General features: G+C 40.6%; 2 protein-coding genes across 6 annotated transcripts in view; one reads left to right on the forward strand and one right to left on the reverse strand.

Annotated features, from left to right (window-relative positions):
• On the reverse strand, window positions 1-12,597 carry mapk8a (mitogen-activated protein kinase 8a). 5 transcript variants are annotated; one of them, XM_069717894.1, is made up of 12 exons: window positions 12,536-12,597; window positions 8,048-8,214; window positions 7,640-7,769; window positions 7,425-7,483; window positions 7,175-7,313; window positions 6,048-6,213; window positions 5,681-5,752; window positions 4,273-4,455; window positions 4,024-4,148; window positions 3,837-3,900; window positions 2,921-2,998; window positions 1-2,044 (listed from the first exon to the last, which is right to left on the reverse strand). In XM_069717894.1, exons 2-12 carry the CDS (start codon window positions 8,167-8,169, stop codon window positions 1,866-1,868), a joined length of 1,317 nt encoding a protein of 438 aa, XP_069573995.1. In that variant the 5' UTR covers window positions 8,170-8,214; window positions 12,536-12,597; the 3' UTR covers window positions 1-1,865. The 5 variants fall into 5 exon arrangements, with proteins under 5 accessions (XP_069573995.1, XP_069573991.1, XP_069573993.1 ...); XM_069717890.1 differs by lacking the exon at window positions 12,536-12,597 and adding an exon at window positions 12,155-12,246; XM_069717892.1 differs by lacking the exon at window positions 12,536-12,597 and adding an exon at window positions 10,499-10,696.
• Window positions 12,405-24,958, forward strand: part of ptpn20 (protein tyrosine phosphatase non-receptor type 20) — a 26,909-nt gene continuing 14,355 nt past the window's right edge. The window contains exons 1-25 of the mRNA XM_069717888.1: window positions 12,405-12,676; window positions 15,014-15,161; window positions 15,368-15,531; window positions 16,544-16,609; window positions 16,703-16,882; window positions 17,019-17,094; window positions 17,828-17,908; window positions 18,115-18,190; window positions 18,442-18,595; window positions 18,816-18,887; window positions 19,119-19,293; window positions 19,547-19,682; window positions 19,776-19,914; window positions 20,010-20,162; window positions 20,423-20,608; window positions 20,727-20,889; window positions 20,985-21,246; window positions 21,343-21,422; window positions 21,824-21,901; window positions 22,022-22,129; window positions 22,274-22,390; window positions 22,534-22,742; window positions 23,490-23,591; window positions 23,929-24,022; window positions 24,594-24,679. Of these exons, the coding sequence (XP_069573989.1) occupies window positions 15,020-15,161; window positions 15,368-15,531; window positions 16,544-16,609; window positions 16,703-16,882; window positions 17,019-17,094; window positions 17,828-17,908; window positions 18,115-18,190; window positions 18,442-18,595; window positions 18,816-18,887; window positions 19,119-19,293; window positions 19,547-19,682; window positions 19,776-19,914; window positions 20,010-20,162; window positions 20,423-20,608; window positions 20,727-20,889; window positions 20,985-21,246; window positions 21,343-21,422; window positions 21,824-21,901; window positions 22,022-22,129; window positions 22,274-22,390; window positions 22,534-22,742; window positions 23,490-23,591; window positions 23,929-24,022; window positions 24,594-24,679 (3,099 nt within the window). The 5' untranslated portion in view covers window positions 12,405-12,676; window positions 15,014-15,019. The remainder of the gene's footprint in view (window positions 12,677-15,013; window positions 15,162-15,367; window positions 15,532-16,543; window positions 16,610-16,702; window positions 16,883-17,018; window positions 17,095-17,827; window positions 17,909-18,114; window positions 18,191-18,441; window positions 18,596-18,815; window positions 18,888-19,118; window positions 19,294-19,546; window positions 19,683-19,775; window positions 19,915-20,009; window positions 20,163-20,422; window positions 20,609-20,726; window positions 20,890-20,984; window positions 21,247-21,342; window positions 21,423-21,823; window positions 21,902-22,021; window positions 22,130-22,273; window positions 22,391-22,533; window positions 22,743-23,489; window positions 23,592-23,928; window positions 24,023-24,593; window positions 24,680-24,958) is intronic.

Here is a 24,958-nt window from a genome sequence, read left to right on the forward strand (position 1 = left end):
TTAAAATTCAACTCTTTTATTTGCAAGAGTTGAAGGTAGACAGTTTCCATTTCTGATGTATATAATTGGTCTGTTAGTCAGGCAATTTCAGATCCAAAGGCTAAAATTCACACAGCTGGCCTTCCCAAAACACACCACAAAAGGTTAGCTCTTTGCTGACAGTGATGACTACAGAATCATCCCAGTGGTGCTGAATGGCTTTCCTCTCTTTCTTCTAAATCTACCTGCACTAATTTGCACCAGATTTTCTCAGAGAAAACTCATGCGTAAAGTCTATTCTATTGATTCTATTTTTGAGGAGATGGATGAGGGGGAAAAAACACAAAAAAGGACGCCACAATAAGTCAGTTGAAATGTGGCCAAGAAAGGGTCAGGACATGCGTCACAATCCCCAAATTGCATTCTGGGAGCTGATGCTAGGGGTTACTGCCTGGAGTGCCCAACCATGAAAAGGACAAAGGGACAGTTTGGAAATTTGAGCCATCAAATACATCCAAAGGTTACTATGGCAGGTAGCAAATGTTTCCTGACTCTCAGAAACCATACATACATCTACAGTCAAATGTACAGATCAATCACTGACTATACTAATCCATGAATTATACTGCACAGAAAAAGAAAAAAAATTCAACAAAATGCATAGAAATAGTACTTGTGAACAAAATGTACATTACATACATAGACGCCTTCTAGCTTGAAATAAATAAATAAATAACACAATACAGAAAAAAACTAGATCTTTTTTTCGCATTTCTTTCAGATGATGTGTGCCACGATATACATCCTGCATCTTCAAAAACGTGTGTTCGAGTGTGTGCATGTGTGAGGTAGAACTCAGAAAGACGCACCACAGAAGAGAGGAGCATCTGCCACAGAGAGGGCTGAAAAAAATAAAAAATAAAATCAATGAACTGAGTAAGGGCACTTAAATCAAATATGTTAAATATCAGACATCATGTCTGAAAGAACCTGCCAAAAGGATAAAGTGACTAATTTAGACTTAGTCTCTGCTGACAGTCCCCAAACACGGCACTCATTCCAGCCAGTGGGGTGGCCTATATTAACTTGTTACAGCGCTAACAGTAGTCATTGGCTCCTTACTATTCCACATTTCTACTCACTTACATTCACCCTGTTCCTGCTCATCCAACAGACCGTCACCTACAAATTACATCTAAATAAATATACAAGTTAAAATACAGTCAGTTTACAGTATGCTATAGTAAAAAAAGAAATTGTGTCAGGGAAACAGACCATTAGACTGCTTGTCAAGATGCACACAATCAGAGCTGGCATGATAGAAAAGGAAATCCGTTAAATTGGTATACCAAGGGATGCTTTCTACAAGAAAGATGAGGAACAATGTCAAAATAAATTCATCCATTTGCACTATGATCCAAGATGAAGTGTGCTCTAGTCTACTGTTAGACATAATTGTTATAGATTCATTCAATTTGTCCCAAAAGCTATACAAAAAATGCCAAATGAACAATTCAAAAAATATACTCAACATAATATTACAGTGCTAACAGTATGGTAGTTGACTTTTGTAGCAGTAGCTAAAAAACAGCAATGTGTAAAGAACACTCAAATCCCTCTCTTCCATCACATACATCAGTTTCACATCAAAACATACTCTGATTATTTGCAGCAAAAATACAGTAATAATGATACAATTTCAAACCACAATCATTTACAGCAGTAAAGGGGCCGGGGGGAAATAAAAACAAACTGTACATTAAAAGCGCAGCTCTACAAACTAACATGATGAGTTTCATTGGCATCAACCCTCTCCCATCACACGCACATTGATGAGGAGAGGGTTGTGTGTAGATATGCGTTTGTGTGTGTATTCCATGTGTATGTTATCTGCAGCAGGCCAGTGCACCCAGAGAGGTGTGACTGTCCAAGCTGCTGTCTGTTTCAGAGGTCATGGTGGGGTCACTGCTGGGGTCAGTGGGCTCTGTGGACATGGATGAGACGTCGTTGGCCGAAGACGAGGAGGAGGACGTGGGCTGAGGAGGGCTGTCGATCACTGCTGCACCTGTGCTGCGAAAAACACACATCAACGCATAGGTTACATTGAAAGACAAATGATACTGCCATTTTCTGATGAGTACAGAATTCACACGCAAACAGCACCTCCGATTTAAAAGCTATCCAGGTTAAAACTGACCCAAATTTCCCTGAAAGACCGTATGGTTGAAATAAAAAATAAATTTGATAGACAACCAGATCAACAGCGTTAGGAAAACATTTTTGATTATATACTCAAATTATTTTGAGAAAAGTCAGTATGAAAATGAAGTAATAGAAATACAAGAAAAAAAATGTTGTATATATACATATATGTATATACATATCTCTATGGCCCCCTTGCTGCATTGCTGCTTACTTTGAAACATCACTCTTGAAATCAAAATTACGAGTGAATTAAAACTATATTCTGAAAATACATAGATATAAATATTCTGGCTTTATTCATTAATTATTTCAACGTCACGATATATTGCAGCATTCTTGAAATATTATGAGTTCATTAACAAAATATGTAATCTTTATTCTCACACTGCTCGACATCATACTGAAATGTTGCAATAATGTTAAAACAATGGTTATATGTAACTTATAAGTATGATTTTAATTATCCCAGATTTAACCTAAATATCGAGTTTAAACTGCAAAGCACCAAATTCGCTCTTACAGGGTTATGTATGAGAACTTAATATGAAATTTAAAAAAAAAAACATTATTTTTGCCTTATTCAATTACACACAGTGAGTGATAAAAACAGTGGTAAAGTAAATCTTGTGAAAATCCATTCAAGCCTAAAAACTCATCATGTTCCTCTAACAAACAAAAATAGTACTGATTCATGATTTCCACCCTCTCATCTCCCAAAATTATAATGATTACTCACCTAGAGGAGATGGTTGGCCTCTTATCACCCTGTTCTTCGTCCATTCCTCCAATTCACTCACTTCCTTATAAATCAGCTCTACAAATTAAATTGCAGAACAAATGTCAAGCTGAGGACACAAACAGCAATCATAGATGCATGGATCACAGGATATGATATACTTTCTCTACACTCTGAGTGTACGGCATACTGTACGGTCCAATACAGCATCACGTTTCTAACTTGGACGAGCTGTGCAGGAGTGACCCTTCTAAAAATGAGTGCGGGGGTCATTATCACCTGGCAGGGGTTGTGGATGAGCTCATCCTGCTGCACAACTGAAAGTGATATTTACTCACAATCACAATCCCCCGCCCCACAGAATCAGGTTCCCCACAGTGGAAAACCTTGACTGAGAGGCTTTAAAAGGGTATTTCAAGTGGCACAACGCGCCCTCTGGCAACTACAGTGGAGAAACAACGCTCCTTGGGTAACAACGTCTGTAAATAACTGATGATTGTATGCCACTGGATTTCTTTAGACATGGTTTACCATTTAACTTCCCCTGAATTGAAAAATAAGCTCTGATAAAACGCTAATCTGAAAATCTGACCAGCTGACCATTTCTATTGCACTGTAAACTGATTTGCGCAAAATTTGATGTATTAACTACAGTGGATAGCTTTAATAGTGACTAGCAGTTGTTTATCAATATAGTGGAAAAAAAAAGATTCAGCTATCTAAATTGACTTCTTAGCGTATGACTTTCAGCGTTTTCTGGAAATTGTACTTATAATATAACTGAAAATAAACCCTTTAGTAATACATCCTAGCATTGTGGTAAATTCCAGCGCTGCCCCATGAGCCAGACGGGCAAATAATACACTGTCAGGGAAAAGTGAAGTGCAGTGTTAAGAAGCTGACTATGCAGTCGAACCTTTCCACTCCTCCACGGTATGCTCCCTCTCATCCAGCTGTTTGTCTGGGATCTTGGGAGGAGGCTGAGAAAGAGAAAATGGCTTCAGTGGCACAAGATCGATGCCAACTTTCCACTTGAAGTCATGTAATTAAAATGTCATGTGACACATTTAAGGATCATGCAGTCCTATCAGCAATCCACTTACCGCCTCCACTTCAGCCGGATCATACCAAACATTAATATAAGGGTGCTGCAGGGCCTCATCTACAGAGATGCGCTTGGAGGCATCAATCACCAACATCTTGGATAAGAGATCTCTAGCTTGGCTCGCTGAGGGGAGAAAATAAACAAATACATAAGATGATAATGCTATTAATCAAAAAGCCTGTAAATGTGGTTTGATACATGGATGTTCTGATGGTTTAGATAAGATAATACACAAAAAAACCACTACCTTTCAGTTTGTTGTGATCAGAGTCGGCAGGGAAGAGCACGTCTGGGAAGAGTTTCTCGAAGGTGTATCCAGCGTAGCGTGGCCTGTTTTCTACGTATGTTCTTACTGACTGATTTAGCTTCATTAGAAAATCCTGAGATGGAGTGCCTAACTGCTCAATTACCTTGTTCCACTGGTCGATGTCTGAAGTGTAAATGTTAAGGAAAAAGGCCACACGCACTCTATTTACTTGCACATAAATACAGTAACACACCATAAGGGCAGCGTGACATTTAACTTTCTTTGAGGTTCACACACCAGCAGCTCTGATTATGAGGTCTACAAACACACACACACACACACACACACACACACACACACACACACACACACACACACACACACACACACACACACACACACACGCACACACACACGCGCGCGCACACACACACACACACACACCACGCGCACAACTTGATTGCATGATCTATGGTGATGCAGCCATTTACTGCTTTCGTAGGCAGCAAATACATAACTACATGCTCTCTCAGCTACTACTGCCATTATTATGATCTGACTGTGCTGGAAGTTCTCACAATAGGTGAGTGCAGCAGAGCAATGATGGAGGTGATGTTTGTCGGGTGGAATAGCGGAGTGACAAGAGGGAAAAGTCTGAGGATGGTGGTGGATCTCTTCACACTGAATGAAGTGATGACACAATGATGGGGAAGGATACGATCAGTGCCAGGGAACAACACACTTCCCCTGATCATCTCGGCCACAATGCAGCCCACTGACCATACATCCACTGCAGGTGGACATTTAGATGACAGGCAGGTGGACATGCAAACAAAATGGTGAAGAGGGAAAAAGAAAAAGACAAAAAAAAAAAAACCACAAATGAAGTGAGATTAATGTCAACAGAATGGCAATGGTGCAATGATGAGAGAGAAGACCATGCAGCAACAGCCAGATAGGAGAGAGCACATGAGAGAGAGAGAGAGAGAGAGAGAGAGAGAGAGAGAGAGAGAGAGAGAGAAAGAGAAAGAGAAAGAGAGAGAGAGAGTGAGAGAGAGAGAAAGAGGAAAAGAGAAAGAGGAAAAAGAAAGAGAAAAAGAGAGAGAGAGAGAGAGAGAGAGAGAAAGACAGACAGAGAGAGAGAGAGAGAGAGAGAGAGAGAGAGAGAGAGAGAGAGAGAGCATTGTTGATCAGAGGGAAACAGTAACTGACATGCTGATGAAAATGTAGAGCACATAACTGCCAGAAGGCTTCAAGTAGGAAATGCTAGCACTACTAGGGTATATGAACAAGTCCCCACAGCCTGGGACAAAACGGAAAAATCAAGAGTTTCTGCAACAGCAAATAGCACACAGAAAGCCAGTTAGAATTAACAGAGGGAGGAAGTATTTAAAAGACACAAGGATACAGTCCCTTCCAGGGAAGAGGATTTTATGGCGAACCATTTCCGCCAGTATGCAGCCCACAGACCATATGTCCACTAGTGAAGTGGAACATGACAAACAAAGCCATAAGAGGTGAGAGGAATGCACAACAACAGGTTAGTTCGGTTAAAGAGGTTAGTTAGTGAGCATCTTCTCACAACAAATTCCTGTACAGAAGCACCATGCAGCTTACAGAGTGTTAAACAGCAATCTTCAGGTCCCTGTATGATGTATGTCAAATATAAAACCTTAAAAAGCAGCTTTCTACTGTGGTGCAGCTGCAGTTCATTTTCGTACACTGAAAATCAGCAGTATCTAAGTGGCAGATACAGTCCAAAGATCATCACTCACCATTGGCTTGGTAGCCCATGCCCAGGATAACCTCCGGTGCTCTGTAGTAGCGCGTGACCACATACGGTGTCATCAGGAGGCCCGTGGCTGCTGTCCGGGCCAAGCCGAAGTCCAAGATCTTCAGTGTGCAATCTGATTTGACAACTATATTACTGGGCTTGAGGTCCTGCAAGGAACACGCACCAAAATGTGATTATATTTTCGATGGTGATTTTGTCAATAAAAAGCAAAGACATGCATTCAAGCAAAAGAATCGTCACAAAGGAAGGAAGCGTCTGTAACACTGTTCTGAGATTAAATAGATCAGACATTATAACATACTGACCAGCTTTGTTGTCTGCACATGGCACATGATATCAGAGTTCATGAGTAAAACCTAGCACATAACCTGCAGTTTACATCTCCGTGTTTCTCTGCAGTACAAATGTGCTTACTGAGGTGATCCTCAGTTCCAGATGAATCAAGCAGCATTTTACAATATTGATTTTTTTTTTCTTCTTGGTGTTCAGCTACTCCTCATTCTAACAAGGAATAATTTCTAATTTGTTCTTTCTTTATCTTTCTTTAATATATTTTTAAGTAAGTAGCCACTATTGATCCATTATCAGTAACGGCATTTTTGTAGCCATAATTTGATTTGTTGAGAGACACACACCCGCCTGCATGTTGCTGATACTACTGATGAGGTGCAGTTGTAAATCGCAGAGCATGCATTCATTTTACACCTGCTTTTTATTGATCCATGTGGGAAAATGATACGTTCACCTGCAATAGGCAATTTGGAAGTCATACATGTGTACCAGCTCAACAAAAGCTGCTCGAAATTCTTTTCTTTTTTTAAGGATATTTTACTACATTTTACTTGTTTTACATAACAAAATGACACGAATACTCAAGTTTTTCCACTAATGTTTTCAACAGAAATCTGAAAGTAACTCAAAATGTATCTAATCTATTGCCTGGAGGGGTTTGCTGGTAATTAAAAGACTACATTCATCACCTCTAAGCGTGCCAGTTGACCGCTTGCCCTTACACTTCAGTGTCAAGTATCACAGCAGGTTTAACAGTTCATCTTTAGGACACCATCCTAGCATGACTCTGTGTGTTCATGGCCAGTCGATGCTTACCCTGTGAATGATGCCGGCGGCATGGAGGTGTTTGATACCACACAACATCTGATAGAGCAGATAGGACAGCCTCTCGTGGTCAAGCTCCATCTGAATGACCTGGCACAGGTTGGCATCCATCAGCTCCATCACCAAGTATCTGACGGAGCAGAAACAGTTTGACTTTCCCCTGAGAGGCATTTCAGAAAACACACAAGAGGGAGTACAATTTTATTTACAATACCAACTATATGTCTATCTCGTTACTTACACATCTTGGAATTCTTCGAATGACTTCTGTGGTGTGAATACATTTAATAGGCCGATGATCTGTGGGGATAAAATGACATAAATCAAAACAATTTTGTCGTAGCAACATTTCTATACACATTTAAACATACAAATACCATTAACACTCTGCCAGTCTTAAATACCATGTATCCCCCTGGGGAAATGTAATGCATCAGAAAATATTTGCACACTTACATTTTTGTGATTGACACATTTCATTAGGACTAGCTCTCTGTACGCCCTCTTGGCATGCGTTTGATTTTGAAAGGGCCGACTCAGCTTCTTGATGGCAACATTTCGCTCAAGGATTTGGTCATAAGCCGAGCTGAGGAACAAAGATAGCAAATGAGTTGAAAACATGGTCACAAACGTAATGCAAATAGGTATCACAAGATTTTGATATTCAACTTCAACAGATTGGAGGTCTGTGCTTGTGTCATCAACAAAGTGGTAAAAATTTTTACAACTGATTTACATTTCAGTTTGACTAAAAGGTGACTTAAATTAGATATTTCATGAATGTCCTGGTGATGAACTGCAAACGGTAACCCATATTTCACCAAGTATCTGTTGACTGAATATGGATGAGGGTTGAACACTCACCACACGATTCCCTGCGCTCCTGATCCGATGGGTCTTAGATTCTGGTATCGCTTCAGTACTGTGAATGTTGAGTCTCCAACATCTAGGCTGTAGAACTCTCTTTCTCTCTTGTTTTTATTCATGGTGAATTCTTCAATTACTGTTTTCTGTGCATCCAAGAAAGTCCTCTGTGGAGACGGGACACACGTTTAAATATTTTGTACTGCCGGAACTACACCAAAATAATATATGACAATAGCTGCTGAGGAGACAGGCCAAAAATAAAAAAAAGTAAGACGAAAATCCCCGCTCCCCAGAAAGCAGATTCGGAGTAAAGAAGCAAAGACACTGCTGAATTTCACACTTGAGGCGAGCACTGCCGTTCCTTATCTCAGCGAATCAGCACACACCAGGATGGAAGATTTGATATCATCAGTCGTGGTGGCAGAACAGCAGGCCACTGGGAGGTCTACTCCATCATATGAAACATAACTCTCAGAGTGACTCTGTCACACTGGAAAACCAAGCCCAGTGATAATTCCTGTGCATCTGGACCCTAGCCCAGGACTCCAGCTCAGTTCTACAGGCAGGTCCTCCACAGGCACATGTTAACTGGGTCAAGTTGCACCAAGAGACCGTGAGCCCAGATAAGACCCAACACAAAGATGCCAATTTGCGCGCATGATGCTCCCGAACATTTCTCATTTAGCGTCAAACGAAACCACCAAAAATCTAAAAAAGGAGAAATCAAACAGCTTCCTCTCCTTTTCTTCAAAGCTTATGTAAGCGACGGAATTACCCTCCCCTTTCTTCCACACTCCCGACACACAGTCCATATGAGGGATATAATTGCCAGAACGAAATGAGTCAGCTCTCCTTCTGTTCCTCCAACGTCACAAAGACGTCCATAACATCCACCTCCCTCGCAACATGAAAATAGACATGCTGCTTCTTTTTATATGTCAGACAGGAAGACAATTGTGCTCATCTTATGACAGATTAAATGACACTGCAGTTAGTGTGTGTGTGTGTGTGTGTGTGTGTGGTATGTACAGTTATGTGTTGCACAGCAGATAACACGTATAATGTCGGTCATAATTTTTGTAATAATGGAGGATAACGGTCAGGTAAGTGCAGGGATGGAATCACAGGCTTATAGTTTTAATCACTTGGTATATTTTGATGCCCTAAATTCCTATTTAGTCACACACTGTGTTAATATTAAAGTCCCTGCTGTGCAATTACCAGTATTGATGCTTAGAACTACATGCCGCATCAACAAATTCTTCCCAAATCAATGATACACTATTAGATTGCAGTTATGTGTCAGCTGCAGTATTTACAAGGAATGCAGCAGCCACATCAGTCGTCTCACACAGCACTCACGAGGTAGGGACTTAGTAGATGGATTTGAAGGCACAGAGGTGTGATACATCTATTTTTTTCCCCCAAAAGCATAAATACAGCAGTGCGATTCCTGGTGTGAAGCTACCTTCTAATGACTTAACTTTTGTTTTAGTCAAAGCAGCTGCCTCAGCCTAATGAGTTAATGAATGGCTTCCAAAGCACACACTTTAAAAAGGACAACCCAGCTCCTGACAGTTGTGGTTAAGATGTATTTTTCTAAGAAAAACACAAATAATTCTAACAAAAATACATATATTACCAAAATAAAATGATAGGATTCAGATTTATTGTATGTAAAATGACATATCATAATAAAACCAAGAGTAAAACTTAGAACACCATCACGTGTTTGCATGCATCCTCTTCAAATCTCAGCCATGCACATATTTATTCTAATGTAGCCTATGAAATCAAATACTTTCTGTCACATAGTATCCTCTAATGTACCCAATGCAAAGTTGAGCTCATGTTCTCCTGTGCACCCATGCAGATTGGCTGCAGGGCGCACACAGGGGAAAGGAAGATACTAACTTGCCACATGTCCAAGGCACAGATTATCTGCAGAGACTAAATGAGGGACCACTATCGACCCGTTATTCATCTTCTCTCGTTGTCAGTGTGTTAACCTTGGCTACACGACCCCCACGTATTGTCCTGTCGATGGCAGAGGTGGCTGGCAAGTAAAATGACTGTATATAGACGGCTGCATCAGAAATGAGCCGTGCATGCTAAAATGTAGCAGCCTGAATGAGCCGGACACTGAGCAAGAAGACATTATTGCAGAGATAATGACAGCCATATCGTGGTATGACAGGGCCTGTTGGTGAAACAGTGCGCAGTCGGTGTTGATATTAGCTTCAGCCTCAATCTCTATGCGATCGCTGTGGACAAACGAAACACAGTACAACGACATGGAAAATAATAGTAATTTTGGTAATGAGTGAAGCTGCAATGTAACACAACGACCGCCTCGGTAAAGCAGCATGCACATAGCGGCATACGACCCTCCCCCACGGCCAAACAATAAGCACGTCTGAGCAGCCGAGGTGCGAATCCTCATCTTACCTCTGTCATCAAATCATCAAACTATTGATTCCCGAGCGGTCCGATCAGCGGTGAAATGTTCCGCAACGGCGGACTATTTGTTTATGCTGCCGCTGAAGGGTGATTTATTCCGTTGTGCGGCTTAAAAAACATGACCTCACCAATTTCATTGCCTACGTTTCCATCTGGCTGCTACTGACAGGCCAGGACGCGCAGTGCGCACGGGGCATGCGTCCCAGCAGCACGTCACTCATCCACAGAGACACACCCACCACCTCCTCCATCCATCCTTCCTTCCGCCTATCTATCTGTCGATCTTCCCGTTTGTCCAAAAACAGAAAATACTAACTTCTTTTAGACTACTTCCGTTTAACTCGATGATTTAGACTTTATTTTATGCTTTGGCAAATTTATTGTTACCTCTCCGGGAACAAAGGACCATATTATCTGGATGATCTGAGCCCTAGTGGCCATAATTCTATCCAGCACAAACTGTGATTTCCCATTTCCACTGATGGCATGATGAAGAGTAAACGATGAAGCTGTATATTTCCCTGCTTTATATCTCGTACAATGTCTACACAGTCCTGACAAAGACACTGAGTGAGCGAGTAGCTGCATGGTTCATGGATGACTGAGCTCACAAACCAAAAAGTATTTCACGTTATTTTCTGTGACTGAAACAAAATGCATTGGAAACTGATTCCCCATTTTTCCCACAAACTGTCCTTGTGGCAAAATCCTTCACAGAGGTGTGATGGAGGTGAGTGTCCACAGAGAACATGCAGTAAAGTGAGACAGACACAGCTTCAAACAAAATAGTATAGATGGAATATATAGGCATCTGTAGGCTGTTATTTCTTTTTTTTAAGTCTGTTTTATCACATAGTTAGTTAGTATGCAAATTCTTATTATTTATCAAATTATTTCTGTTTTTAATGTAACCATAGGACTGTAAATGTTTTCATTACACAAGCTAAAAGCAAGTGATTATATAACATGATGAATGTTTCTAAAGGGGATTCTTACATGAGTGATATAGGTGAATACATGACAGACAAAATGCAAGTTCACAGTTCATTTCCTTAATTAAACTATCCCTGTAGTTGTGATTTGCAGCAGAGTGGGCTTTTCATCAAATTAACAATATACTTGTTTTTCAATGTTAGTCGTTTGGTCTTTTTCCAGTGAAGAGTGATGCAGCACTGATCTCAAATGCTATTAAATGAACTGAATGTTGTTATTAGCACGATCAGAGAAATATCTGGCATCTTCCGTAAGCCCGTACATCTCATCCCCTGTCCATTATACCGTGGGATCATTTGTAGACGATGACATTCATATAGGCTCTGCAGAAACCCATAGATAGTGTAAGGGTACCATCTAGAGTTCATCCATCAGTTCCTATATGCTACAACAGCATACACGGAGCCATGCTCTGCTTGAAGGCATGTGACTTAAGGACATTAGGTACAATTACGTTAACTTAGCGCTGAGTAGTTTAAATTCTCCCTGCGCCCACCTCACTACCCTGGATGGTTGTTATTTATCCTCGTCCCTGCGCAGATACCCCGGGGCCTGCAGAGACCAGCTGCGCGCAAAGGACCTGGGTAGCGGCATGGATAAACGTCCCAGCACCGACTCCCGCGGCGAGATACGGCTACTACGGATTCTTACCCCTTGTTCGAAGAGAGCCCGCAGTGTAATGACCATTGTTGGGGAGCAGCCCTACAGCAGCAGGCTACTGTCCACTGGCTTGGCCGAGATCGTTCGTCCTTCCCAGGCTTCTCTGTAACGCACCTATACCGGGAGATCCACTGCACCTTTGGGCGTCTGACGGATTAGTTAAATCGGTGTACCTGATCTCACTCCACCCGCTATTGGTGGCTCTGACCTGTCGCTGTCAAACCGCGAAGCTAATCCAATCAAGTGTTTAAAGGCGAGAAGCTAAGAATAGCGCCAATTACAGTAAAAAGTTTCAGATCCTCAGCGTGGTGCTTGTGGTAATAGAGCAAATGAATGGGGCTCCATGTATAGTTAATGTCATTGATGAATTACCTGTCAGAACCGAGCAGTCTTTACAGCGAGGACATCAAAACAGCAATGCGATGATCACGAGGATTACTTTGGATCCGTGGAGGCAGCCCTGAAGACAATAGAGAGGATCAGACAGCTAACACAAGTTACATATGGTACCAGGTAATGTTTCTGCACTCTTTATCATCTTCATCCTACACAGCTGTTTTGGCAGTTTGGTGAATTGGCATGTCTGTCCTGATATTTCAATTTGTGGTGTTAATTACCTGGGGATTTGTGGTGAAATCTAATTTACCTGATACACTCTCCTTAAACATCCAAAGGAGTGTTAAGAGATTTACCTTTCAGGTTCAGTATAGCCTTCATGTTCAGGCCTGTGAGGACCAAAATAATCTTGGTGAAAATGTGCTGTTTGTTAAAGGCTGCTTAATGCTAGCATAGTCGATTTAACAAACATAGTAGATTTAATGTCTATACTGTTGTACTTCGTTTTTAATGGTACACAAACGTGAAGATTTATTGTCACGTTGTGGTCAGAAAGAAGACTGTAAGAGACCTAGATCCTGAAGAAGCATGTTGTCCTAAATTCCTCAAAATACATCAAAGCTCTTGTGTCTGGGTCTACATCATGTGGCTGTCTGCTTAATGGATCAATAAGGAGGTTTGTCTAACAGTGTACCATGGCTGGTTGTTGACTGGTTCAATAAATCACTGCATGTTCTGCATTTTAGTCCAAACATAATGAGGTTAGATGCAGTAAAATTGACATATTAGATTATTAGTTACAACACAGAGAACTGGTTCAAGACAGACAAGACGGCGTGCATTTACATAAGAAATTTTTGAATCTGACAGAATTTATCTATCCTCTGTAATAATTATAGTTATCAACATATAGGGAATGCAGAGGCTGTAACAGAAAGCAGAAGAGGTCTGACTTGGTCTGGTCAACTAACACATCTGAATGCAGGGATCAAATGGAATGGACAACACAGTTCCTTCACATTTTTCCCACAAAAGTACAGATACTTTAGTCTTTAGTCAAATATCCCTGGTAACAAAAAAAACAGGTTTCTGTAGCACTGTATGTCTTCACAAAGTTCCTCCAGTCACTTTGCACTTGTGGACAGACCACTCTGAGGAAGTGCAGCTGCTAAAGTTTTGCTCGGTCCTGGTTGGGTGGGAGCACCTGGCAACTTTCCTACTTTCTTCTTCGATCTCTTCTACATCATAACAACAAACCAATATGTAGGCTACGGCATGATGATTTTATATTTCTCATCAATATATTTATGTAATCACTGATTTGAAACCTCTTAAAGGCACCGTTTTGGTTTTTGCCACGCGTTTAATCTTGTAAGCCAAAGGTGAGTTCAGTTTAAGAGAAGGATTTAATCAGGCCTAAAGTTTTTGGGCTGTTTTGAGCATGAAGTTTGTGTTTCACAGCCTTTATCATTTGATCCTGCCTTTGGCTATAGAAAATTTTGGTAAAACTATTAAAAACAGCTATTCAGTTTTTACACATGGTTTTATTGTTGTTTTAGAGTTTATCTGTGTAATGTTGGACATGCAGTAAAAAATGTCACTGACTTTTTAAACATTGCTGTGTTGCAGTTACTTCTGCTCTTTGAGACAGCCACACAGAAAAATGTTTGCTCTGTTTTTACTGTAATCTTCCCAAATGTTAGTAATTTCAAGTCCAATCTGATTGAATGTTACTCTAAATAAAAAAGTGATCTCCCCACGTTTAAAGTAACAACATACAGTCTTTTAGTATCCCTCATGATGCATTGATCTGAAGCAGGTTGACAGTTTACTGTGTGGGTCACTTTTTAAATCAAAAGTTCTTTAATGGTGTAATGCATAGCCAATACATGGGTTCATTTTAAGATTTTGGCCTACATATCGACAAAAATCTATAATATTATCAAAATAATGTTATATAACTGATACCGAGCAAAAATATGAATGATAGTCAAAGTGGTAATGCCTGCACAGATTGTAACAACAAAACCTGTCACAGTTGCCTTGATACCAAAAGCTTTCCTTAGAACGGCCCTGAGGTCAGAGGAAAGCCTGTTACAAAATGGGAGGGGCAGAGAAAGCGAGAAGGACTGAGACTAATGGACTAAAATAATCTAATCACAGTCCAGTGCAAAGATGTATCCTTTTTCTGTGAAGTCTCTCAGAGTTATCTTTCACAACTGTCTCTGAAGTCAAAACACAGATGTGACAACACAGAGATGTGGAGATGAAGCATAAATGTACAACGGAGGCAATGAGCGAAGAATTCAGATGATGTCGAGCTCACAAAGACTAGCAGCTCAATATTTTAATGAGTGGTGCAAGACATCCATTAAACTCTGGCCTGATTTTTTTTATGTGGAGCAAGGAAAAATAAAACTCTCTTTGGAATATCACCTCGAACAAAGGTGAGTGATAGTTTTGGTGTATGTCAGTGTGAGTTTTGTAATATGTGTGTGTTCTCTACCTCCTCAGGTGTGTATGTGGAATGTGTGCAGAATGAGCAGCACATTTGTTACATTAGCTGAAGTCTTGGAGGCACGAGGGGGACCTCTGCTGGAGGAGGAGGTCTGGTCCCTGCTGCTGGGCGCTGCAGAGTCTTTAGTGGATATGTCTTATAAGGGTAAAAGCATTTCACATCATATTGTTGTAGGCTCACATGCATCCTGCCTTGAAGCTATGACCGTACCATTATGCTATTGCAGTGTAAATGCTGCATAAACATTCACAGATCATGTAGTAATACTGTTTCACTCAGTGTGACTTTAGTGTAAAACTGGAGCTGCAGTATTATTTATTTACTATGGAGTTCCTGCCTTTTTTTTTCAGGTCACAACAATATGTGCAATATCATAAGCCCCACCTCCTTGCTGCTGTCAGCCACTGGTACCTTGGCATTTAAGAACTGCAGCCTATCAGATGAGGTATCCACCTTCACCGCTCCAGAGATGCTGCAGGGCCGTGCCAGCTCAACCAAGCCTGCCACAGAGAGGGTCAGTGCATGCATCCTCATACCTGTCCTCACACCTCATGTCAGAATCGATGGCAGACTTGTGGGACACTATTAGCTCGTATGGCCTTTTTTTTTTTTTTTTTTTTTTTTTTTTTATCCATTAGCTTTAAACTCTGCAGTGATTTGAAGTGATTACAAAGTCACTGCTCAGGATGTCAGGAATTCAAGGTCGAGAAAGGTGTGAGCCCGCCATCTAGTGGCTGAGCAAAGGAAGCTCTGCCCTGAAATCAGCACTTCAGAGCCCTCATTAAATAATTACATAGAAAAAAAAAAGCTATAAAGTAACTCCTAAAAAAATAATAATTGGAAAGTCAAAATAATCATGTCTGTGTGTGCTTGTCGCACACACTTTTCATTAATATGCCTTGACATATACCGTATATTCCGAATAAAATATATCCAGTTTATCAAACCGATCGATACTGTAGATCAGCATTTATGTTAAGCAAATGTGCATTTACGTCCCCAACCAACACACAACTCATAATTGACAATACATTTATAAAAATCACAGCTGGTACATTTGCTTTCATGTTTGTTCCCACAGTAGTTAACATAAATGCTATTTATTAAATCATTCTTAAATTATTCTTAAATTATTATTTATTTATGATTATTTTGAAGCCTCTTCATGCAAACCAGTTTGATCATTGGGTCTTCTACATAAATTCCTTCTCACCTTAATTTAATTTGTAGTTCTCCTGTTTGACCACAGGATGTTGTGTGTTAGCATAGTTACACACTTTAGAACCTAAAGTCTCCCAATTTACAGTAAAACGACCACACACAGTGAATTTTTGTTCAGTTGAAACAATAATGGTATCAAATGATTGTTAGCTCAGGGTTGAATATAAATTATTATTTGAAAAACATCAACATATTGTGAATCACATGTTATATGTAAAAGTAAACCTGGTTTTTATTTTAGAATTAGTAGGTGATGTCTCTTTATTACAATATGTCCAATCTGTTTTAATTCATTTGTTGCACAGATGCTGGTGTATTCACTGGGTATGACTCTCTACTGGTCAGTTGATTTTCACCTACCTCAAAATCAGGTGGGAACCCCTGAAAGCTTTAACTTCTTTTACTCAGTACCACCACAGTCTAACACCTCAGTTATTATCATTATTTTTCACTCTCATTCTCAGCCCGTCCAGTTGAGTGACCATCTAAACAGCCTCCTCCTCAGCATGTGTGAAGACCTGGCCCACCGCAGGGTGAATCTCAATGCCATCCTGGAAGCCTGCGAATCTCAACTTAAAGCCTCCATCCTGCTGCCCCCCGCCAAAGTCATCAGACAGCTGGTGGAGGAGGTTTTTCATGAATCAGTGAGTCTAGAAATCTGGTATGTTCCTGTCTGCTGGCACTTCACCCTCTCTGCAGGCCGTACCATATGTGTCAGAAATTATACGACATAAAAATCTCCATGGTGACAAAAAATAAAAGTGGTTTCTTTTCCTTCAGATGGACCATGGGTCTCTGCCAGACAGCAACGTTCCTCTGAGTGGAAGGAGCCAGATGATCAGAGAGAGATTTCATGGTGAGCATGCATGTTAGAGTCCAGATAAACAATTTATCAAATGAGTTGTACTTTAACATCCAAACATCCCATAAGAGACAAAATCTTTGATGGTAAACAGAAGCGTAATACTGCGAATTGTCTTGTGGAAGGAAGGGTCTTTGATTACTTCAGTAATATTTAAAGGTAATACAGTTGATTTCAAATGTACATTTGTTACACCATGTCTTTCAACAAAGGGACACGACGAACATATCATGTTTAATAACAAAAAATATATATAAATACAAAGCTGTGAAATATACTGCATATACAGAACATATCATACACCGTTTAATAATCAGTGACAGCGGGGTTTGTGTGTGGGAAAGTATGATTAAGATTTTGTAAATAAAATGCAAAAATATATTTAACATTTAACATAAGGGGATACTTATGGCTTATATGCTCTGTTGCATCATAAACAATTTCACCATTAAGAAATTGTCATCTACATTATTATAGGAAGTAGGTAAAGCCATTATTATTTTGACTCAAGACAGTATACACGTCAATAGGATTAAAATCTTAACCCAAAGGAAACCCAGGATTAGACTCCTGCGAGAGCCAATAATCAGATACTGAGTGTGGATGCTCCAGGCTAAATCTTCCACCAGCCTAAGTTCTGTCCAAACAACTCAGAGTCTCCAGGGAGCGCCGAGACAGACAGGAATCAAACATTGATGTCATCTTTCATCTCCTACCTGGTTGACAGGAAAGAGAGGGCCATTTTCAGACTTCAGCGAAGGAAGTGCTGAGGGGAGAAGATACTCCACGGACTCAGATTCAAAGTCAGGTACGCAGAGGAAGCTAAAACTGGAAAGAAATCTGAGGATGGCAGAAGGAAGAATTCCAACTGTGAAAACAATTTGTCTTGTGCTTGTGGCCAAAACCTCTAACTTGAGTGTGTTCTAAATCTTAAATTACATGCGAAATTTTAATACAAATTTTTCAATGTGTTTTCTAACAGTTATAACTGTTTTATACATTTTCTATTTTTAGGGAGTTTACCTCACAGACCTTGGAGACAAAGACCAAGAAGCTCTCCCTCACCGTTGTATCAATCTTCTTTAGACAGGCATGTATTACATGCACGCATACATCAGCAGCAGTGTGGCAGTGTAAAAGAAAGGGATTCTTCAACAATTTTGTGCCATCTGTGCGTGCATGTCAACATAAATAAATTCATCCACTCCTCATTCGCCCCTCCCTTATTGTCTGCACTGACTTTGAGGGGACATGACATTGACTCATTGGTCGACTTTTCTAACTTGTCTGCACAACTATTACACAATCCGCCCTTCCCTGCCCGCCTTTCTCCCCCCTCAGACTCCCTCGTGGGGTTCGTCACAGGGACAGCAACTGCAGTTGGCTTGGTAGGAGCCCCCACCATGACATCTCTCCCAAGACATCAGGCAGATCTCACAGTCCCTCCATCACCTTTAGCGAGTCCTCACTCAGCCTGAGCCAGAGAAAAGCAAAGGTAAGCTCAGGGATTATTTGATGTGTATTCGGTGACAAGAATGGAAGGGAACTGTTTTCGCAGACTAACGTGCATGCCGTGGATCTGTGCAAGTAGTATTTAGTGCAGGCGAAGGTCAAATTGAGATCAAACGGCAGACAGCAGAGCGATTATAGAGGCACAAAAATCTCTGTTTCTGCTTAAAGAGTTTAGATTATAAATGTTTTTTGTTTTTTTTCAGGCACTGGGTCCTGAGTTCATCAGAATGCCAGATGAACAACAAATCTTTCTCGAGCTCCCAGGATCTATCGTGGTAAATTCATGATTTCTGGATGCTTCCTATTTTCTATCTGCTCCTGGTTAATTTTAATATAAATTTCTGTTATTTAAACTTGTCTTTTCTTGCATGCTAAACTGTCTATTTGCACATTTGTACGTTCAGTATATTTATATTAACTGTATGCACATGTATGTGAGTGTGTCTGTAGTTGGTTTTTTTTTTTAAGTCAATGTGTGTCTGTGTGTTTATTTGTGTACACCCCAGTCCAGAAAGGGCCGTTCATGTTCGTCTCAGAGAGAAGTGACTGTAGTGCTGCCTAACGGGCAGTACGTGGTGGTTCGCTGTGACATTAAGTCCAAAGCAAGAGATGTGTTTGACATGGTGGTGGCCCACGCAAACTTGGTGGAACATTTTTACTTTGGTCTTGCCTTCCTGGATGGTAAGAGGACACATATATGGGACTTAATCCTGACATTCAAAACAGAAATTATTTTATAAAATAAATAACTTGTAATTTTATACCCTCACAACTGGCTTGATGGGTGAACTTGCACTAATATTTTATTTTCTGTCTGAATATTTATTCAGGAAAAAACTTTGAAATGTAGTTGAATTTATATCTCTGTGCCTGTTTTGCTGTTTTAGCCCCCTCAGACGTTTGTAGTTAAAAAGGCTTTTTTGATATTCTGCAGATGATGAATATTTCTTTTTGGATCACGAAACAAAAATCTCCAAAATTGCACCTGACTGTTGGAAAAAAGGGCAGATATCCTCCTTTTTGGTGTTTCTTCGAGTCAAATTTTTTGTTGATGATATCTCCTTCATTCTGTAAGTGATTTACTCATATGCAGGAAGTTAATTTAAGTAAATGGATTCAAAATCACAGATGCTTTTTTGTTCATCATTTTTCCTGCTTCCTAGGCACAGACTGACCCGTCACCAGTACTACTTACAGCTGCGTAAGGATATCTTGGAGGACAGGCTTTACTGTAATGAGGAGACAGGCTTGTTCCTGGTTGCTCTTGCTCTGCAGGCTGAGTTTGGTGACTACATGCCAGAGGTACCAAAAATATTCATGATATGTCTTTAAATACCACCATCATCTGTCAACATGTCTCACAGCAGCACGTTTGCTTCTTTTGTGTTTGTTTTTAGTTGTATGGTAAGAACTATTACCAGCCAGAGCACTATGTGTCCAAGAGGATGCTGGAGAAGCTTGCTCTGCCGAGTATCAAAGAAGAGTTGCCAAGGCTGCATGCAAGTCATGCCCAGATGCTGCCAGAGGAGGCAGAAACAGAGTACCTAAAGGTAGTCAGACTGTTAATGCATTCACTCCAACACAAAAACAGATTCCTTTATCCAGCAGCTCACATTGTTCTTTGGTTATGTACTTTTTTCACCTTAAAACAAGCGAAATTAACAAGGCTGTATGTTCTTGTTATCATCACTACTATTGTATTTGGTTTTAAGTTGATGATACTTCTTGATGATACTTCTACAGTTGTAAGTCTAAGTGAGTGTTTGCCCTCTCACACAAAGATGCAATTTTATAACTATGTTCACCTCAGATTGCGCAGCAGCTACCAGAGTATGGCGTTATGTTCCACCGTGTGGGGAGAGAGAAAAGGCCGATGGTGGGAGAGCTGGTTTTGGGAGTCTGTGCGAAAGGAATCATCTTGTATGAAATGAAGAATCACCTTCGGACCGTCACCAGACGCTTCCTCTGGAGGGAAACTGACTCCATATCCACTGGGGTAAAAACAAGTGGAAATACATTAAGACTTTGCCATGCTGCATAACATATTACTTTGTACAGCTCATTTTTCCACAAAGTTCATGGTAAATGTGTAACGACTGGTATCTGTTTTTCAGCGACGTAAACTGATAATAGAGTGCGGCGGGCCAAGCGGGAAGAAGCACAGTTTTATAACAGAAAGCTCAAAAATAGCCCAGTACCTCCTGAACATCTGCTCAGCACAGCACAAGTTTCATAGCGAGATGATGTCCCGACAGCTTAACCACACCATGATAACAGGTGGGAAAATATTTCAGCAATACTGATACATGTTTTTAACAAAAAACAAGACTGATAAAGGACAAACAACATCTGAATTTCCCATGTTTCTCCAGATGAAAACATGGATAAGTACATGCCTGCCTACCGGATTCGTAACTTGAACCTGAAGCGGATGTCCTGCTCAGAGGGCATGTTGAACCATGTAGGTTTAGCCCCTGGTCAAGACTCCCTCTCCAAGTCCTGTGACAACCTGACTGCCAAGCTGGAGGCTCGGCTCCGCCAGCAGAGAGAGATGAGGAGGGAGATGAGCAGAGAGCTGAACAAGGAGCTGGCTGAAACAGGAGGCCTCAGGGATGCAAAAGACCAGAATTGGAGGTAGAAGATGATAGATGAAGATGATAAGCCTCATGTCCTTATCACAGAAACTTTGTCAAGATTCAGCTTAATGTAACTGCGGACGTGTGTTTGTAGTACTCCAGAGCCGATCCCCAGGATGATGTCCAGTGTCTCACTACAGAAGCAGGACTCGGACGGCTCATCCTCCATACGAGGTGAATATGTCAAATATTGTATCTCACTTTTTTTACTAACTCATGAAGAGGGGTGATGAATCAAAGAAAAACAACATAAATGTTTGAGTGAGGTGCTGGGTCACTACGGCCTCCTTTGCATAGAAGTGATTTACATTTTCATCCTCATCAAACTATTGCGGGACCCTTCATGCTCTGTATGGAACCATCGGTATTTGATTTATTTCTCTTTTTTCAAATTTGGCACAAATGTTGACTTGATCCCAAGAATGAACATATTCGATTTTGGGGGTTAAAGGTCACAGTCACCTTGTGACATCACACTCTCCTGAACACATTGTGACATCACACTCTCCTGAACACAGTATCTCAGAAACTCCTTGAGGGAATTTCTTCAAATTCATAACATATGCACTTTGCAGTTGATACACCAACTCGGACCCCACCAGAGAGAGAAATAGTCTGTGTGTCCCTGAAGAAAGATCCCAAACTGGGCTTTGGTGAGTTAATTAAGATGGACTTAACTGTGAAGTTGTTGTAAAATTAATGAGCCAAGTGCCACGTATCTGATTCTTTAGCGGGACACTTTTGTCTTTACTTCCTCTCTGGTCCTGTTTCAGGCTTTGTGATAGTGGGAGAGGACAATACAGGTAAACTTGACCTTGGGATCTTTATTGCTTCCATTGTGCCTGATGGGCCTGCGGACAAAGATGGACGAATCAAACCCGGTACGAAGCACCAACAATGGGAGCTGCAAACACAGACACTGGCTTTTAGCTTAAGAGACCACATAACATCACTAGAGACAGAGAGACTGCACATGACTACCTATCACAAGGGTTAGGGGATGATTTGTTGATTTTGTTTTTCAGGTGGACGTCTCATCTCCCTAAACAAGACCAGTTTGGAAGGAGTGACGTTCAGTGACGCCGCTGTCATCTTACAGAGCAGCCCTGACGAGGTGGAGCTCATTGTGTCGCAGCCTAAATGTAAGTGAGCTTAATGATGTCTCCGCCGCGCACACAGTCTGAGAAGTTCACTCCTGCTAATATTTATACATCATATCTGAAAAGCAGTGACCGTTAAAACAACTTTTAAGTGTTCTGAAATGTTTAATCTGTTTTCCTCTCAGATTCCCTGAAGGACAGACATGGCTCCCTCAGTCAAAGCACTCTTGGTTTGGCGTTGGAGAAGAGCTTCGGGTCGCAGACTACCCTGAGTGGCACAGAGTTCCGTTCGGCCGTGGAGGAGCTGGAGGAGGCCCTCACACTGTCCAACATGGCAACCCCCAAACAGAGCCGGAGGCTTCACATTCCTGTGGTACGAATACATGACCCTCAGGTCAGTGGATAGAGATGATTGACTGTGTTTCCATGGAGGCCAAGTTTTCAAAGCTGACAAAAGAGTTCAACAAGTGCTAAATGTTAAACACATTATGCACTCACATTGATGTGATGAAACTCAGAGGTGTTGGCATCCAGAAGTGTACTAAAAACAGTCTTTTACGCATTTATTCCTTTCTTATTGTGCACATTTTTGGTGACACTTTAGATTTTTTTTTTCCTGCATTATAATGTGTCACTATTAAGTGTTGTTGAGTGTTTATTTATAAAGAGACCAATAGAATTATTTCTGGGAACCTATAATACATGTAAGTACGAGACAAAACCTTCATGTTAAAGAGGAACTTGAAATAAATTACAATTAGGTATTTTTGCGCTCATCTTGCTGTGACATTATTTTTGAATATATGTTTTGAAATAAATAATTTTATTTAAAAAAATTTCAATAAATATTGGGCTGTAAAATAATATTTTAATTAATTAATAGTTAATTTTCACTGTAATTATAGAGCAGTTACAGAGTAAATATAAGTTAATTATGAGGTTTTTGTTGTTGTGATTGTTATATATAAAGGTCTTAAGGTACCTTGTTTGTACAATGTCATTCAATAAGTACTGGGTAATTTAAAAAGTACTTACAGGTAGCCTAATTTTGTTGTTGGTCCCCTCAAAACGAATATGTACAAAATATTCACACAATAACTTGTGAGTTGTAATTGAAAATGTTTCCATTTCTTTGGCTCAGGATGCGTGTTCGAGGTCGCCCTCTATCTTAAGCCTTAAAGGAGGAGAACGGTTTATAGTGGAGCTGAAGAAAAGCAGCGGCAGCCTTGGCATCAGCGTCACTGTGAGTGAATTGTTTCACTTTTACTGACAAGCATTTGCCTAATGTTCTCTACCTAAAAATAACTGTTATAAAAATACAACAGTTTCTAGAAAGTCCCGTGCCTTAGGTGCCTTTGACAAATTTACATCAGAGTAAATCATACCAAAACCCCAGTGACATCACTGCGTCTGTGTCAGCCAAACCAATTTACAGGACTGAATGGGTAAGGTCAATAAGTAACAAGCTAGACCACACATTACCTTGGATCCCCACATGCTGAGTCACTTTCACTTACTAGGGTTATTCAAGGCCGGTGACTTTGACTAATTCCTTTTTCCGTTATCTCTCTTGCCAAAAGGGAGGAATGAACACAAATGCGCGATATGGAGGTATCTACATCAAGACTCTGGTGCCTGGAGGTGCTGCCGAGCAGGACGGCCGCATTCAGATTGGTAATACTTTTGTTGGTCATTTTGAAATGTGATCAGGCGGCTGACAAACAAAAGTTCTGCAGAGATTTCCTTTTGGGCAGGATGTTCACTTAACGTGGTGGAAATAGTAGAAAATTTCATTTATTTTCAATTTTTTAATCTGTTAAATTGTTGTTCGGTTGGTAAATTGTTGTTAGGTTGTCATTTTATCTTGAATAACAGATCTCCCTTTCTCTTTGCATCATCATCAAAAGATATGATGAACACATTGAAATATATACCATATCCATTAGAGAACTCACCCAAATGGTCCAGAATTGTTTTCACTACCTATAACAAAAAAAAATGTAACGTATGTTTAAGAATGGTGCCTAGGCTCTCATGTGTCACTGGAGCCACTGTGCTGTGTCTGTGTCTGCTGGATTCATGCTTCAGTGAGCAGGAACGACTTTTAGATTTGTTGACATGCCCGTCAACCCCACACACACACGCACGCACACACACACATACACACACACAAACCCACACACGCAAACTGTTTACATGTTGATGTTGCTAATGATGATGAGATTTGTGTTTTTGCATATGACAGGTGACAGACTGCTGGAGGTTGACGGGTCCAACCTGAGGGGTGCGACTCACCACCAAGCTGTCGAGTGCCTCAAGAAGACTGGGGAGGTATACGCATAAACATGCACACACACACACACACACACACACACACACACACACACACACACACACACACACACACACACACACACACACACACACACACAAACGTATACATGCACATGCAGTAAAACACGATTACACATACAAACAAGCTGTCTTGTTTCTTGTAATTGTATTAATATCAGTACAATGTATATTGGACATTTTTACCAGAGTCAAAGCTTCAGGTTTTATTTCCTTCCTTAAGTGAAAGCCGATTTCCTTAATCCATGAAGACAATAA

Source organism: Brachyistius frenatus, unplaced genomic scaffold (assembly GCF_029030835.1).
Source record: "Brachyistius frenatus isolate BFR_SWC_R1_liver_20210118 unplaced genomic scaffold, ASM2903083v1 Contig_183, whole genome shotgun sequence".
Lineage (NCBI taxonomy): Eukaryota > Metazoa > Chordata > Actinopteri > Embiotocidae > Brachyistius > Brachyistius frenatus.

Coding starts and splice junctions, on each gene's coding strand:
- mapk8a (XM_069717890.1), bottom strand. CDS start 12,190: ATGGTCATTACACTGCGGGCTCTCTTCGAACAAGGG. Junction 5,753..6,047: donor CATGGGCTACCAAGCCAATG/GTGAGTGATGAT, acceptor CCACTTCACTAG/TGGACATATGGTCTGTGGGC. Junction 3,901..4,023: donor ATCCGGCTGAAGTGGAGGCG/GTAAGTGGATTG, acceptor TCTCTTTCTCAG/CCTCCTCCCAAGATCCCAGA.